We start from the raw sequence: 15,778 nt of genomic DNA on the forward strand, positions 1-15,778 counted from the left end.
TGTGACAGACCACGTGGCTTTGAAAAAGCCAAAACTATTTACCAGCTGGTCCTTTGCAGAAAGTGTACTGACCCTTGTTCTGCAGGAGTGTCTTTTGTTTTTCACTGCCTCTAATTAATTTCTTAATTTTGAAATAATGTATTTTCTATTCTCAAGATTTTTGTTTGTTTGTTTTCCAATTGCTCTTATGCAAGATCTTCTTGACTCTCCTCATTACTTCTCTACGTTTCCCTCCTTTAGACATGCCACATTCTGACTGCGCAGCCTGGCGGGAAGACCGTGCCTCCCTGGGTGGGGAGGCTGCAGCCTTTAAACTTCCCAACACCCCGACCCCTGAAACGTCTGCTCGCATTCAGAGGCCCGGGCCTCCCGGCCTCCTTGCGAATGAAGTGCCGGGCGGCTCCCACAAAGGCCTGGCTGCCACAGTCCCCACGGTAATTGCGAGACAGCCCGCAGGAGAAGTGATCGGGAAGTTTCTTCCCCAAAGCTGATGGTGAGCGGGTGCCCAAGCTGGGACCCGATGACTAGCTGGGAGTGAGGAGAGATTTTGGCTTTCCTAGGTGTGAGCTGGATGGGGCTTCCCTTCCCAGTGGCCTCAGGGCTCCTGAGAAGGGGCACGGGCTCCAGGGGGACCCTAGGGCCTCTCTAGGATGGCTGGCTGGTTGTCCCAGGCATGTACTTGGCTTAGTTTTCTTATTCAATTAAGTGGAGACATTAAGTTCCCATAAAGTGGGAACACTCAGACTTGGCTCCAGAACAGCAGGCCTGCTCCCGCCCAGTCCTGTGACACAGCCAGGTGGGAGCGGGTCCCTGGAGAAACTCCAGCCAGCCTGCCCACTGAGGGGGAGCCTCGGGAAGTTCACAAGGTTTGCAGCAGGGAGGAGCCTGACCCTCCCCTTCCTGTGTGGAACCCGGGATTCCAACTGCCAGGCCGGGCGGGAAGCACTCTAGCGGAGGGACTCTGGCCTTGCGAGAGGAAAACCAGAAAATTCTGTCATGGGGCTCTGGAACCCCCATGCTCACCCGCTCCCGCCCTGGGGAGTATACTTCTGTTGTCAATAAATCTCTGCTTTTATTGCTTCATTCTTTCCTTGCTTTGTTTGTGTGTTTTGTCCAATTCTTTGTTCAAGATGCGAGGAACCTGGACACCCTCCACCGGTAACACTAGGTCCTCCTTTCTCCTTGCAAACAGTGTCACTAAGAAGTTGCCCTCCACAAGACAGGTAGCAAAGATTTTCCGCCAGCCCCATCTGGCCATGCTTCTTATTGATGGGTCCAGATCTGTAAGTCACCCCAGCAGAAGGCTGGAGTGCTCCCCGGTATGACCATAGGGCCCTCATCCCAGAGTCACCCCTCCTGCCTTCAAAGCCAGTAAAACATGCTCTTAGGGAAATCACTTTTGAGTGGGGGAGCCCAAGAGAGGTGAAATTAAAATAAGCTCCAGGCCGGGCACGGTGGTGCACACCTGCAATCCCAGCACTGTGGGAGGCCAAGGTGGGTGGATCACCTGAGGTCAGGAGTTCAAGACCAGCCTGGCCAACATGGCGAACCCCCATCTCTGCTAAAAATAAAAAAATTAAGCTGAGTGGGCATGGTGGCGGGAGGCTGAGGCACCAGAATTGCTAGAACCAAAAAAAAAAAAGCTCCAGCTTTGACACACAGGCCATCTTCAAGGTGTGGAAGCCAAAATGGACCAGAAGTAATTTCTATTTCCTGCCAGATAGAACACAAGCAGGAGCCGTAGTTGCCAAAAATGCCCGCGCACACAGGCTGGTGGTCTCTGACCCTCCCAGGGCACTGCTTGGGTTGGAATGGCGGCGCTCACGCAGGATTCCTTCAATTTTGCACTGTCACAAGCCCACAGGGCTGGAGAGGCTGGCAGTACAAACAGGAATGAGACTCGCTTGCTGGTCTCATGAAGTTCTCAGCCTAGTTGGGGAGCCTGCAAGTAAGAAGACAATCCCGATGCAGGAGGGCAGGAGTGTGACCCCGAAACAGTGTAGAGAAGGAGCCTGCAGCCTATGGTGGGGGAGGGTGGTGCTGAGCGGTCCAGGAGAGACCTGACACATAGCAGGATTGAAGATGATTTGCCAGGCAGGCTGAGGCAGCGGGCAGGGCAGGAGAGGAGGCAGACACGTGCTGAGGAGCTCAAGGCACATTAAACGAATGGATGAATGAAGGAAAACTAGCCATGCTGTGTTTAAGGAAAACAACTGCTGGTAATAACTGAGTTGGGCAATGAAATTAATGGTGTGAATGAAAAAGGGGTACAGGGTCACAGGTGGTCCCCCAAACCCCTGAGACATCTGTGGTTGTCTAAGCGTGCTTTACTTTGGATTCTGGCATGCATTTGTAACTCACTTATGCTGGTTAATATGAACCAGACATGGTCTCATTGGTGAATCATCGAAAGCAACTGTGTTTCTTTCCATTATTTGTGGTGAGTTTCGTTTTGGCAAACACTAAGCAATGGAGAAGATGGTCCATGGAGCTGGCTCCTCAGCAGTGACCCCAGGGCTGGAAAAACTTCAAGAACTGGGCAGGCAGTCCAGGGCCTTGGAGTCTGCAGAAATACATGCTCATCTGGCTCTTATTCCGGTCACCTGTGTGACCTCCTGGGGCCTCAGTTTCATCACCCTCTGGACAAGTAGGTTGGATGAGATGCCCTTTGAAGACTTGCTAGCTCTGTTATCTGTGACTCTGTGACTATCCTGAACCCAACAAACAGCCAAAATCATCTTTCCTGCCTCCCTTACAAATGGAAATTCCAGCCCAGGAGCGCTTGGAGGCATGGGTCGTCAGCCTGGCTGAGTGTCCTGCACCCACACACATCAGATGTCATGAAATCACTGACTCTGGCAAGGAAACTTTCCAAATCCTAGGACTGGTGACCTCCAGAAATAAGTCATTTGGGGGAGCCACATGTCCAAATGTTAATTTTCTTTTTATCAGAAGAATGGAAAACATGAATTCATGTACTTTTAAGGAATAAAGCCTTTGTTCAGAAAATGCAAAACGTGCCAAATAGACTGTGGTTTCAAATTATGTTTCGTTAAGGAAGAGGGGAGGGGAGGCGAGGGGGAGGATACTGAAGAAGGGCAGAAAAGGCCTTTCTCGGGATCTACTTTGTGTGGACATCGGCATCTCATCTGAGCCTCAGCAGCACCTGCCAGATGGGCTTTAGGATTCCCACCTGCCAGAGGAGGAATGGAGGTCAGAGAGGTGTGAGCTGGAGGATTAACACAAGGAGCCTCTGACTCCCCAAGCATCCCAGGGTCTGTCAGACAAAGACCAATGCCCACTCAGGTGGAAGCAGGGCACAGGATAGGATGTGACTGGTCCCAATCTGTCCTCTCTCAGCTCTTCCTGCAGCTCATGAAGCCCTCTGATGAACAAACATCAGCTGCAAGAAACAGCCTCTCCAGGAGCAAGATAGTAACAACTTGTCAGACTTCAGGGCAGCAGGGAAAATACCTGATCTGGAGATCAGAGTGGGCCACATGCTGAAAGAGCATCAGTAAACCAGGCTGCAAACAAGCAGGCCTGTATCCCAAAGTCTCAGCACAGGACTTTGATAGGCAGTGACCAGGGGTTAACCTTGCCTTTCCATAGCACAGCTGGAATGTCTCCAGGTGACCTGAGGCTTGTTCATTTTAGTAAATTTTAGGATGCAACAAGACTCTCCTGTAGCAAAGAGACCACTCTTGAACTTGTGAAGAGAGGGACAAATGAGATTATGAGAGGGTACCACCCTCAGGGGCTGCTACCAGGGCTGTAGGAGATCATGGTACCCTTTCAGGTTTGACAACTCTGGGCTTAAACAAATACAGGAAGGAAAGTGGAGATGCTACAACCAATCGCTAGGGAACTCTGAATACCTGTACACGGTGAGGGAGGTACAAGGAGACAGGGAGAGAGAGAAGCACATAGAGACCCAAACTGCAGCCCATGACACTGATGTTCAACCCCAGCAAACTAGAACGCATGGGCACTGGGATTCCGAGTCAGAAAAACGCTGCTTGAGACTTGGCTCCACCATTTACTATATCTTGGACAAAACTGCTTAACACACACAGCCTCTCCTCAATCCTGGACAGGAGGAAAATAGCGACCCTTCATTGCCCTCCTAACTGCCAGACGCTGACAAACGCCTTAAATGCTCTTGTTCAGACCGTTTTTCAAAAGGTAGCTATTAACGTTCTGTGACACGGGGAAAGGAGGCAATAGTGCCCATAGGGGTAACACATGAGGAACTTTGTCTTCTTTTTTTTTTTTTTGAGACAGAGTCTCACTCTGTCTCCCAGGCTGGAGTGCAAGATCTCGGCTCACTGCAACCCCTGCCTCCTGGGTTCAAGCGATTCTCCTTCTGCAGCCTCCCAAGTAGCTGGGATTAAAAGTGCGTGCCACCACGCCGGGCTAACTTTTTGTATTTAGTAAAGACAGGGTTTCACCATGTTCGTCAGGCTGGTCTCGAACTTCTGATCTCAGGTGATCCACCCGCCTCAGCCTCCCAAAGTGCTGGGATTACAGGCGTGAGGCACTACGCCGGGCCGGAACTGTGTCTTCTTACACACGGGGAGTGAGACCCTGGAGGATCTGGGGTTTCCAGCCACCAGTGAGATTCACTAACCTTTAGGAAAGATGGGGATTTAAAAACCAGAGACAACCTGGACGAACTACTTGACGCTGTGTACAGTAAATGTGATTTTTCACAGGCTGTGGTTCTGGGGAGCCGTGTGGGCTCTTGTTGAGCTGGGGGAGATACTTCGAATACTGATATCGCCCCAAAGCTGCAACTCTCCGGCCCCGCCACGGCTCCTTATGTACAAAGAGAGGGAATCAGTCGCCGGTGACCTCGACGGCCCTCGGATCAGGGATGCCCCGAGTCCGAGCGGGCAGGGTGCTCAGCAGGGCCAGGTGATGGGAATCATGGGGCCATCGAGCACGGACCCTGGCTCCCCCGGTGGCCTCTGTGAGCTCTGGCATCAGGCGGGGACTGGAGGAGCGTCCGCGCCGGGAGGGAGCGCACCGCGCCACGTGCCCGCCCTGCGCCCCGCCCCCACCCCGGCCACGCCCCTCGTGGTTCCCTCAAAGCCCCGCCCCTCAGCCCCGCCACTCTCGTCCGCCCCGCCCCTCGCAGCCTCAAGCTCAGCGCTCCCAGAGGCGCGGACGGTGGGGCCCCGCGCCTTTTGTGTCGGGCTTTGACCGCCGCGCGCGCTCGTTCACCTCAGCGGCCGCGGGCGGAGGGGCGCACGCGCGCGCAGTCCCCTCGGAGGGCGGTGGGGCGAACAGCAACGCGCGTACCCTAGCGCTTGGCTGCTGTGCTGAGACTAGCCCGCGCGCCAGCGCGCCTCTCCCTCGAGGACTCGGAGCCGCCCGCGCACTCGCCAGGGGCCGCCGCCCCGAGTCTCAGGCGGACGCGCACGCGTTCCCGCCGCCCGGACCCCAGCCGGCTCGCCCCCCGCCCCCCCATCCCCCGGCGGCGGCCCCCAGGCACGCGCCCGCGCACACGCTGGCCCGGGCACGCGCCCGCCAAGATGGCAGGGGCCGGGGCCCAGCTGTCAGTCGCCGCCGCCGCGGCCCTTCACCGCAGCTAGCGGCCCCGACGCCCACCCGGAGAAGATGAGCCCCCGCTGCCCCCCGCAGCCCAGTCAGACGCGGAGCCGCCGCGCCCGGGGCCGGCTTCCTCGCTAGCGCCCGCGTCCCGCGCCCCGCCGCCGCCGCCGCCGCCGCCGGGTCGCCCCTGGCCCGGCGCGCCCGTCCCCGGCAGCGACAATGAGGTGAGTCGGGGCCGGCGCCTCGTGGGAGGTGGCAGCGGCCAGCGTCGGAGGGGCTGGGCTGGGGGCCCGCGGTGCCCCCGAGGGCGGGAGGGGGGCTCCACGGGCGCGGGGGCGTCCAGAGAACCGCGGGGGCTCTGCAGAGATTCGGGGGCATTCAGAGCGCGGGAATGGCTTCGCGAGAGTCGTGGGGGCGTCTGGAGAGCCGGGAGGGTCTGCAGGGCTTGTTGGGGGCAGTGTTCTGCAAGGGGCAGGCGGCGCTGGCTTTGGCTGCTTGTGGGGTCCTCTTAGGCTCCGGGGGGCCTGCGGCGGCCTGGGAGGCAGACCCCCGCGGGCAGGTGTGGCCGTGTCCCGACCGCGCGAGGACCGAAGTTGGCGGAAGCCCCCGTGCGGTGCCTTCCAGCCCGGAGGAGGCTGGCCTGAAGCCCCCAGGCCTTGCCGAAGCCTCCCCCTGCCAGCGCCCAGAGCCGCGTTTGGGCTTTTACAGGTGTAGTTTCCCCTCGACTTGGAGCCGGTCAACCCCTTCGTCTCCCAATTCTCAACCCCCCTTTTTTTTCTTCTTGCACGCCAGTAAAGTGCAAGGCCCCCAAATGTACCGCTCGTTGATGCATCACCCAGCTCGGGAGCCTGCACATTATCAGGCCAAGAAATAAAACCTTGCTTCTCCCAGAAGCCTGGTTGCCCTCTCCCAGTCGCTAAACCCTCCCTTCCTCTCCAGACCCTGTCGTGACTTTTTTGGGGTAATCACTTTTTTTTTCCCTTCGTAATTTTGCTTTCTGAACACGTATCTCGTAAAAACTGTAGTTTGTAACTATAGTTTCGTTTTGCCTGTTTTGTATTATTTATGACAGTGAAATAATACAGTATTCTTTTGTGTCTGGTGTTTTTCAAGATGTTTTCGAGATCCATTCCGTTGTAATCGTTACTCATTTTTATTGGTCTATAGTATTCTGTTGTAAGAATATACCACAGTGTACGCGTTCTACTGTTACTAGACATTTTAGTTGTTTCTAGCTTTGTCGGCTATTAATAATGCTGTTATGGATATTGTTGTCTATCTCCTGGTGCATTCATTTCGATTGGGTAGATATCTGGTAGAATTTTTAGGTCAAAAGATAAGCATATCTTTAGCATTAGCAGTAAACACCAAGTTGCCAAAGTGGTTCTACGAGTTGACATTCTTACCGAAAAATGTGTGAGAGTTCTTGTTGCTTCACCTCCTTGTCAACACTTGGTATTGTCAGTCTTAAATTTTAACCATTCTGGTGATTATGAAATGATATCCCATTGTGGTTTTAATCTGCAGTTTCCTGTTGACTGATGAGGCTGAACATCTTTTTATTTTTATTTGGTATAGTTTTCTGGAGTGCCTGTTCAGATATCTTGCCCACATTTCTTTTGGGTTTTTGTTTGTTTGTTTTGAGACGGAGTCTCGCTCTGTTGCCCAGGCTGGAGTGCAGTGGTGCGATCTCGGCTCACTGCAACCTCTGCCTCCTGGGTTCAAGCGATTCTGCTGTCTCAGCTTCCCGAGTAGCTGGGATTACAGGTACGTACCACCACAGCTGGCTGATTTTTGTATTTTTAGTAGAGACGGGGTTTCACCATGTTGGCCAGGCGGGTCTCGAACTCCTGACCTCAGGTGATCAACCCGCCTTGGCCTCCCAAACTGCTGGGATTACAGGCATGAGCCACCGAAAATAGTTTCCTGTAAAATATTAGAAAGCTTACATGTGTTTTCTCTTTTACATTAAGATATATGGTTCACCTGAAATTCATTTTTGTGTGACATAATGTGAAAAAGGGGTTAAATTTTATTTTTACTTAACACCATTTTTTTCAGCACCATTTATTAAAAAGATAATCTTTTCCCCATAACTCTGTTGTACCACCTTTGTCATCTTCCAGTCTTCCCTTTGGAGTTAATTTTCTTTGTGCCTGAAGAATACTCTTCAGTATTCTTTAGTGCAGGTCTGGCAACAAATTCTTAGTGTTTGTCGAAAAACGTCATTATTTATTCTTCATTGTTTGCTTTTTGTAAGTTTTATTGAGATATAATTCACACACAGTAAAATGTACCCATTTAAAGCCTATGGTTTAGTGGTTTTTAGAATATTCAGTTATACAACCATTACCACATATAATTTTAGAACTTTTTTCCGTTTGTGAAGTGTCTTTTTATTAGTTATAGAACTCTTGGTTTGCCATTGATTTCTTTTAGCATTTTAAAAAGTTAATTCACTTTATTTTTCTTGTATAAAAATCCTACATTGTATAATAGCCATAGCTGGAGCCTGGGTTCTCTGCAGTGGAGACTCTCTGGTCAGTGAATTCCTAGTTTCCTAATAGGTAGACTTGGTGAATATGGTCTCCTTCCAGAGCTTGGAGATCAGATATCTGTAGGTCTTTGAGATGACATTAACAGTGAGTGGCCTTGGTGAGGTTGCCCAGGGTGGCAGTGCAGCCCCTGACTGAGGTGTGGCAGTCCTTAATGCCAGCCGTCATCAACAGCTTTTTGGGCACAGAGATCAAGATGAAACCATTGTCTCTGTGTGTAGAGATGAGGTGTACCAGCACAGAGTTGCAGTGGTCTGTCACCTTGCAAGGAATGCCGTGGGGCTTGCCAGTGTTGTCTCCTGAGATGCCTCTCTGCACCGGGACAGTGGAGAGCTTGGCAAAGATGATGACTCCTTGGATGGTAGTAGCTACCGTCTTGGAGCATTTAACACCCAGACCGACATGGATATTTTAGTCCCCAATGGCAACAAGTGCCTTGAATCTGGACCACTGGCCAGTGCAAGTCTGCATTTTTACTGGCATAATCTTAAACTCATTCTTGAGGGTTGCCCCCAGGAAAAAGTCGATGATCTCAGCCTCCTTGATGGCACAGGGAGAGGAGATAGAGCTTCAGGGACTTAATCTTCATGTCCTTGACTATGCTGCCCAGTTTGATGATGGGGACCTACTCCTTGGCCTTGGCCTTGGCCTTGCCACCACCAGCTCCGTGGCCCCAGCCTTAGCCCTGGATGCCACTGCTGTGGCTTCCCATTTTGGGGCCTCTAGGCCCTCCCACTGCACTGGTCTCATTCGCCATTTGGTGTTTTCTTGGAGAACTCTTTTTAGCATTTTAAAGCTATTTCATTATCTATGACTTAGTTTCTGTTGAGAAGTCACTTGTCAGTCTCTTGTTCCTTTGAAAGTAGTCTTTTTCTCTGGCTGTTTTTAAAGTTCTGTCTTTGGTTTTCAGCAATTTTTCTATACTGTCCCTAGTATGGATTTCTTTTTATTTATAATTAGAGTTTTTAGGGATTCTTGAATTTGTGGCTTCATGTCTTCCATTGGTTTTGGAAATCATCAGCCGTAAGTACTTCAGTTATTTCTTCTGCCCCATTTTCTCTTGCCTTTCCTTCTAGGGCTACAATGATATATGTGAGACCAGCAGTTCACAACTTTTTTGGCACCAGGGACTGGTTTTATGGAAGAAAATTTTTCCATGGGTGGTTAGGGGGGTAGTTTCCAGATAAAACTGTTCCACCTCAGATCATCAGGGATTAGCTTCTCATAAGGAGTGCACAATCTAGATCCCTTGCATGCACAGTTCACAATAGGGTTCACGCTTGTATGAGAATCTAATGCTTCAGCTCATCTGACAGGAGGCAGACTGCAGGCAGTAATGCTCACTCATCTGCCACTCACCTCCTGCTGTGTGGCCTAGTTCCTGACAGGCCATGGACCGATACTAGTTCATGTCCAGGGGCTGAGGACCCCCATGTTAGCCCATTTCGCTATATCTTCTGTGTCTCTTAACTGTTTCTCTGCGTTTTACACGTTTCTCTCTCTGTTCTTTATTCTGGTTATCTCCTTCTCACTGTCTGTCTCTCTCCATCACCCCTCCTCTGCTGTATATAATCTGCTATTAAAACCACCCATTGAGTTTTTAATTTCAGGGTTTTTAAAAATTATTTTTAAGTTTCTTTTTTGTTTTTTATTTCTATTATTTTTCAGAGTCTCATTCCTTTGCTCAGGCTAGAGTGCAGTGGCTCAGTCATGACTCACTACAGCCTTAAACTCCCACCTTAGCCTCCCAAGTAGCTGCAACTACAGGCACACGCCCCCATGGCCAGCTTTTATTTATTTATTTATTTAAGTGACAGGGTCTTGCTGTGTTGCCCGGGCTGGTCTCAAACTCTTGGCCTCCAGTAATACTCCTGCCTCAGCCTCCCAAAGTGCTAGGATTACAGGCATGAGCCATTGTGCCCAGCTGATTTTTATATTTCTATTTGTTTCTGTTTTATACTTCCAAGCTATCTGCCAAAATTATCAATCTTGTCTTTTACCTCCTTTAACATAGTATGTGTAATTATCTTAAAGTCCATGTTCAATTATGGCAATCTGTTAGTTGTTTCCAGTGTCTGTTTCTGTTGATTTTCATTCATATTGTCTTGTCTCCTTATGTGCCTAGTGTTTTTTTTTTTAATGTGTGGTAAACATCGTATTTGCAAAATTATTTGTAGGAATAATTTGAGGCCTAAGATGATGCTTTTTTCTTCCAGAGATAATTAATATCTGCTGTTATAAGGCACATGGGAGCACTTACCATTGGCGTTGCCTTCAGTGCAGTTTCAGGGATTGAAATATCTCTAAGCTGAGCTGCAGTTCTTGTGAAGACAAACCTGTTCTGTTCACTTTTCCTCCTAATGTTCTCTTCTTCACCAGCACCTTTACTCTCCACCCCAGCGCCAAACTTTTAGCATTCCCTTCAGAATTGATAAACACCCTTCAGGAAAATTAGCCTCAAACACTGAGCTCACTTTCTCAGGCTCTGTCTTGCTTTCCTCCCCCATGCCTCCAAGCAGGTATTTCTTACATTTTCCCCAGCTTTTCTAGTTCTTTTTAGATGGAGGATTGTTCTGATTTCCTTAGTCCACAGTTACTATCAGTAAAAGTCCCTGATTTTTGCATTTTCAGGAACAGTTTGAGTCAATATTCAATTCTGGAGATTCATGCTACCAGGTTGTGGAAGCTGTAGAGAACAGTGACACCTATTTTCTTGTGTTCTGTCCTAATTGTATTAGATTATCTCTGCCAGTTTGTGAAATGCTTTTGGAATCAAGATAACTTTAAGAATAAGTCTTTAACTCCTCTTAATAAATAATTAATTGAAAAAAATAGCAGTTTAGCTCAGGTCATTAAAACAAAAGATTTGGGGGGCAGGTACTTTTATCTCCTTTCCATGGTTCCTTTCTCCTGTCTTGATTTCCTTATTTATTTGATAAAAATTACGCTCTAACCAGTCCTCCTGAATAGAAATTTAATTTATTTTTTATTTTTATTTTTTAGATGGAGTCTCACTCTGTTGCCTGGGCTGGAGCGCAGTGGTGCGATCTCAGCTCACTGCAACCTCCATCTCCCAGGTTCAAGTGATTCTCCTGCCTCAGCCTCCCGAGTAGCTGGGATTACAGACATCCGCCACTACGCGCGGCTAATACATCGTATTTTCATCCGCCACTACCCGCGGCTAATATTTTGTATTTTTAGTAGAGACGGGGTTTCCCTATGTTGGCCAGGCTGGTCTCAGACTCCTGACCTCGTGATTCGCCCACCTCGGCCTCCCAAAGTGCTGGGATTATAGGCATGAGCCACCGTGCCTGGCCAGAACATTTAATTTTTGAGTCAACAGTAGCATAAGAGCATTCTCAGATCTCATTCTTTGGGATCTAAAAAAGTCATGGATGGCCGGGCACGGTGGCTCATGCCTGTAATGTCAGCACTTTGGGAGGCCAAGGCAGGCAGATCACCTGAGGTCAGGAGTTTGAGACCAGCCTGGCCAGCATGGCAAAACCCCCATCTCTACTAAAAATACAACAGTTAGCCAGGCGACTGTAATCCCAGCTACTCAGGAGGCTGAGGCAGGAGAATCACTTGAACTCAGAAGGCAGAGGTTACAGTAAGCTGAGATCTTGCCATTGTACTCCATCTTGGGTGACAGAGCGAGACTCTGTCTCAAAAAAAAAAAAAAAAAAAAAAGTCGGCAGGGCGCGGTGGCTCACGCCTGTAATCCCAGCACTTTGGGAGGCCGAGGCAGGTGGATCACAAGGTCAGGAGATCGAGACCATCCTGGCTAACACGGTGAAACCCCGTCTCTACTAAAAAAAAATACAAAAAATTAGCCGGGCGTGGTGGCGGGTGCCTGTAGTCCCAGCTACTCGGGAGGCTGAGGCAGGAGAATGGCGCAAACCCAGGAGGCGGAGCTTGCAGTGAGCCGAGATCGCACCACTGCACTCCAGCCTGGGCGACAGAGCGAGACTCTGTCTCAAAAAAAAAAAAAGGCATGGATGTAGAAATAAAAGTTCTTAAGTGGTTTTTCCAGAATGAAGAGCCATTTTTCTTTTCTTTTTTTTAAGTCAGTCATTTTTTTACACAGATTTTTAAAATTGCTACAGTTTAACCTGGTTCTCCATTACAGACTGCTTATAGTTGAATACCTGTATGTGTATATTTACCTGTACCTGAAGTACTTGGCTTTAGTACATGGATGTAGATGAATCCAGGGGGACTTTTCATTACCTTTGTTGTCAGTTGATTTGATTTGATTATTTATAAGCAATTTGGTTTACCTGTGATAACTTTCCTTTTTGTTCAGTCCTAAATTTTTAAAATGAAAGTAACGTATTATTTCTCTTGATAGATACTGTCATGAGAGTACGTAGATATGACCTATTGCTAAAAGTCTAAAATGTAATATCCAAACTGTGTTCCTTTTGGAGCATCTCAGGAAGCCATAACGCTGGAGATGCATTCTAACAAGTGAGCTGAACACTCGAGGCACATGTCCACTTATTTTAGCAAAAAAGTACTATTGAATCGACTTATTCAAATAATGAAGTCTAAGTCTCAGTTTTTCTTGATTTTCTAGACTACTGCCTGAATTCTTGTTTCTCTTTTTCTAACAGACTCTATGTATTTTCATATTTTCATTGAGAAATCGTTTTTTGAAGGCTTACTGTTGTCTGGTACCGGATTAGATGGGGTAAGGAGGTGTAAGGAACTAGACACTCCCATCCCCCACTCTCACCGCCCATACACAAATAATCCCCATACCTAAAAGATTTACAGAAACTTACTAAATCTTTCTGCAGTTGCTAAAAAAACACAACAACAACAAAAAAAACCCACCCACATATACACAATATGCAATCTATTTCTGCTTATATATTCGAGTCATTTATCTATTGGGAACATTCTCTTCTGTGAACATTTTCCCTATCTGCTTTTTTTAAAGATTTAGATACAGAAGTTAAAAAAATTTTAGGTCATTAAGTTTTGTTCCTAATGATTTTTCCATATTTCTGACGTTTAAGGTATTGTTTTTCTAGAATTTTAATTATTAAACTTTTTTTTTTCAGTTATACATGAAGTTGGCCCTCTGTATCTGTCGATTCTGCATCTGTGGGTTCAACCAAGCTTGGATGGAAATATTTTTTTAAAAAAAGGATGGTTGTGGCCGGGCGCGGTGGCTCACGCCTGTAATCCCAGCACTTTGGGAGGCTGAGGTGGGCGGATTACGAGATCAGGAGATCCAGACCATCCTGGCTAATACGGTGAAACCCCATCTCTACTAAAAGTACAAAAAATTAGCCGGGCGTGGTGGCAGGCGCCTGTAGTCCCAGCTACTCGGGAGGCTGAGGCAGGAGAATGGTCGGGAGGCTGAGGCAGGAGAATGGTGCGAACCCGGGAGGCAGAGCTTGCAGTGAGCCAAGATCGTGCCACTGCACTCCAGCCTGGGCGACAGAGTGAGACTCCGTCTCAAAAATAAATTAATAAAAATAAATAAATAAATAAATAAAGGATGGTTGTGTCTATACTGAACACGTACTGATATTTTTTCTTGTCATCCCCTAAACAATAAAGTATAACAACTATTTATATAGCATTTGCATTGTATTAGGTGTTATAAGTAATCTAGAGATGATTTAAGGTATATGGGAAGATATACCTGGGCTGTATGCAAATATGACTCCATTTTACCTAAGGGATTTGAGCATCTGCAAACTTTGGTATCTGAGATGGGTCCTGGAACCAGTCTCCTGTGGATACTGAGTATGACTGTATAACAGTTTTAAAAATTCATTCTTCAAATGGTCTGAAATATGAGATGGAGACTTAAATTATATTTTTCTCAAAATTGCTGGTCAGATACTTGATCATATCAGTAATTTATATGGTAGAGATAACAGCAACATTTTCTGGGTTGGACGGCCATGCAGGCATCTGGATCCCAACATCCCGGGGTGCATGGTTGTGGCTGGTAATGCCTACATGAGTGAGAATCACCTCTAATTCTCAGAAAGCTTACCTGCCTCCCCCGGGGCCAGCCTTGTACACGTGAGGCATGGCCAGTCCAGCCTGTCAACAGGTCTGGTTACGAGCCAAGAACCGCTTCATCTGGGCCAAGGGCACTTTATTGATATTGGAGTTCTACAGAATGCAGTGTGATTACAGAATACAGTATAAAATACACAGGTACAAACACAGTCTCCATTTCTCACCCTTAGCCTATACTAGCTATCACAGTTGGGTCCAAATATATTTCTGAACCCAGTGCTGCAAATTGCAGGTACGGGGCATTTCCTAAGGTGGCTTTTGTAAGGGCTATAGGGATTCCGTGTGTATCTTTCCAGGCTCTCTTGTTCTGTCTGCCTGTTTTTAGGCCTATGCCATTACCATATTTACCTTGTGGGCAGTGATTTTAATTTGAGCGGCATCATTGATTAATGTTATTTTGAATTTTGCTGGTTTGGTGATTTTGTTTGTATTTAATTTATAAGTTTGTTTTTTGCTTATCTAGTTATATAAACATAAGACATTTAAACTTAGTTTTATAGTTGTGTATATAAACTGGGTGTGGTGTCACATGCCTGTAATCCCAGCTACTCGGGAGGCTGAGCAGAAGGATGGCTTGAGGCCAAAAGTTTGAGACCGGCGGTGGCGGGCAACTTATTGAGATCCTATCTCAAAAAAAAAAAAGTGTAGGCATCTGCTTTTTAGGCTTTTGGCTAGCACTTCTGTTGATTAAGAAAAATAATAGGCCAGGCATGGTGACTCACACCTGTAATCCCAGCACTTTGGGAGTTTGAGGCGGTGGATTGATCACCTGAGGTCAGGAGTTGGAGACCAGCTTGGCTAACATGGTGAAACCCCGTCTCTACTAAAAATACAAAAATTAGCCAGGCGTGGTGGCGGGCGCCTGTAATCCCAGCTACTTGGGAGGCTGAGGCAGAAGAATTGCTTGAACCCGGGATGGGGAGGTTGCAGGAGCCGAGATCATGTCATTGCACTCTGGCCTGGGCAACAGAGTGAAACTGTCTCAAAAATAAAATTAAAAAAAAGAAAAATAACAATTATATATATAAGCTGAATGAATACAAATTAAATCATATTGTTTCACATACAGATTTTTCCCCTTTAAAGAGAATATGTGTACTGCCCATGTTTGAGGAACCTTGCAGTAGACTTACCCTGGAGATACAGTGGGTGCACAATAAAGCAGTAAAGCAAATATTGTAAGAAAGCAAGTCACATGAATTTTTTTGTTTCCAAGTGCGTATAGAAGTTATGTTTACACTATACCATAGTCTGTTAAGTATGCAGTAGCACTATGTCTAGAAAATGTACATACCTTCATTAGAAAATACCTTATTGCTTAAAAATGCTAGCAAAGTGAGCATAGGGTATTGGAAAAAATGATGTCAATAGATTTGCTCAGGGCAGTTGCTACAAACCTTCAATTGGTAAAAAACGCAATACCTGTGAAGCTCAATAAAGTGAAGCCCAATGAAACGAGGTCTGTCTGGATAAGCTTGATGAAGGGACTCTTGAGTTGCCAAATGAATTTATCGCAACTGCTGCAGTAAGAGTGGTGGTAACTCAGGGGAAAGCACTTCCAGCTGATGTCGGGGTGAGGGTGAGAAGAGTGGCCGGTCCCTTCATGAAACAGTTAAGGA

At 47.6% G+C, this 15,778-nt stretch overlaps 1 protein-coding gene across 2 annotated transcripts in view; it reads left to right on the plus strand.

Annotated features, from left to right (window-relative positions):
* Positions 1–5,138: 5,138 nt before the first annotated feature.
* The window catches only part of EVL (Enah/Vasp-like), a 173,015-nt gene continuing 162,375 nt past the window's right edge, over positions 5,139–15,778 (plus strand). For both annotated transcript variants that reach the window (XM_019009837.4, XM_055361542.2), the window contains exon 1: positions 5,139–5,780. In XM_019009837.4, coding sequence (XP_018865382.1) covers positions 5,776–5,780 — 5 coding nt within the window. In that variant the 5' untranslated portion in view covers positions 5,139–5,775. The remainder of the gene's footprint in view (positions 5,781–15,778) is intronic.

Source organism: Gorilla gorilla, chromosome 15, assembly GCF_029281585.2.
Source record: "Gorilla gorilla gorilla isolate KB3781 chromosome 15, NHGRI_mGorGor1-v2.1_pri, whole genome shotgun sequence".
In the NCBI taxonomy this organism is placed as follows: domain Eukaryota; kingdom Metazoa; phylum Chordata; class Mammalia; order Primates; family Hominidae; genus Gorilla; species Gorilla gorilla.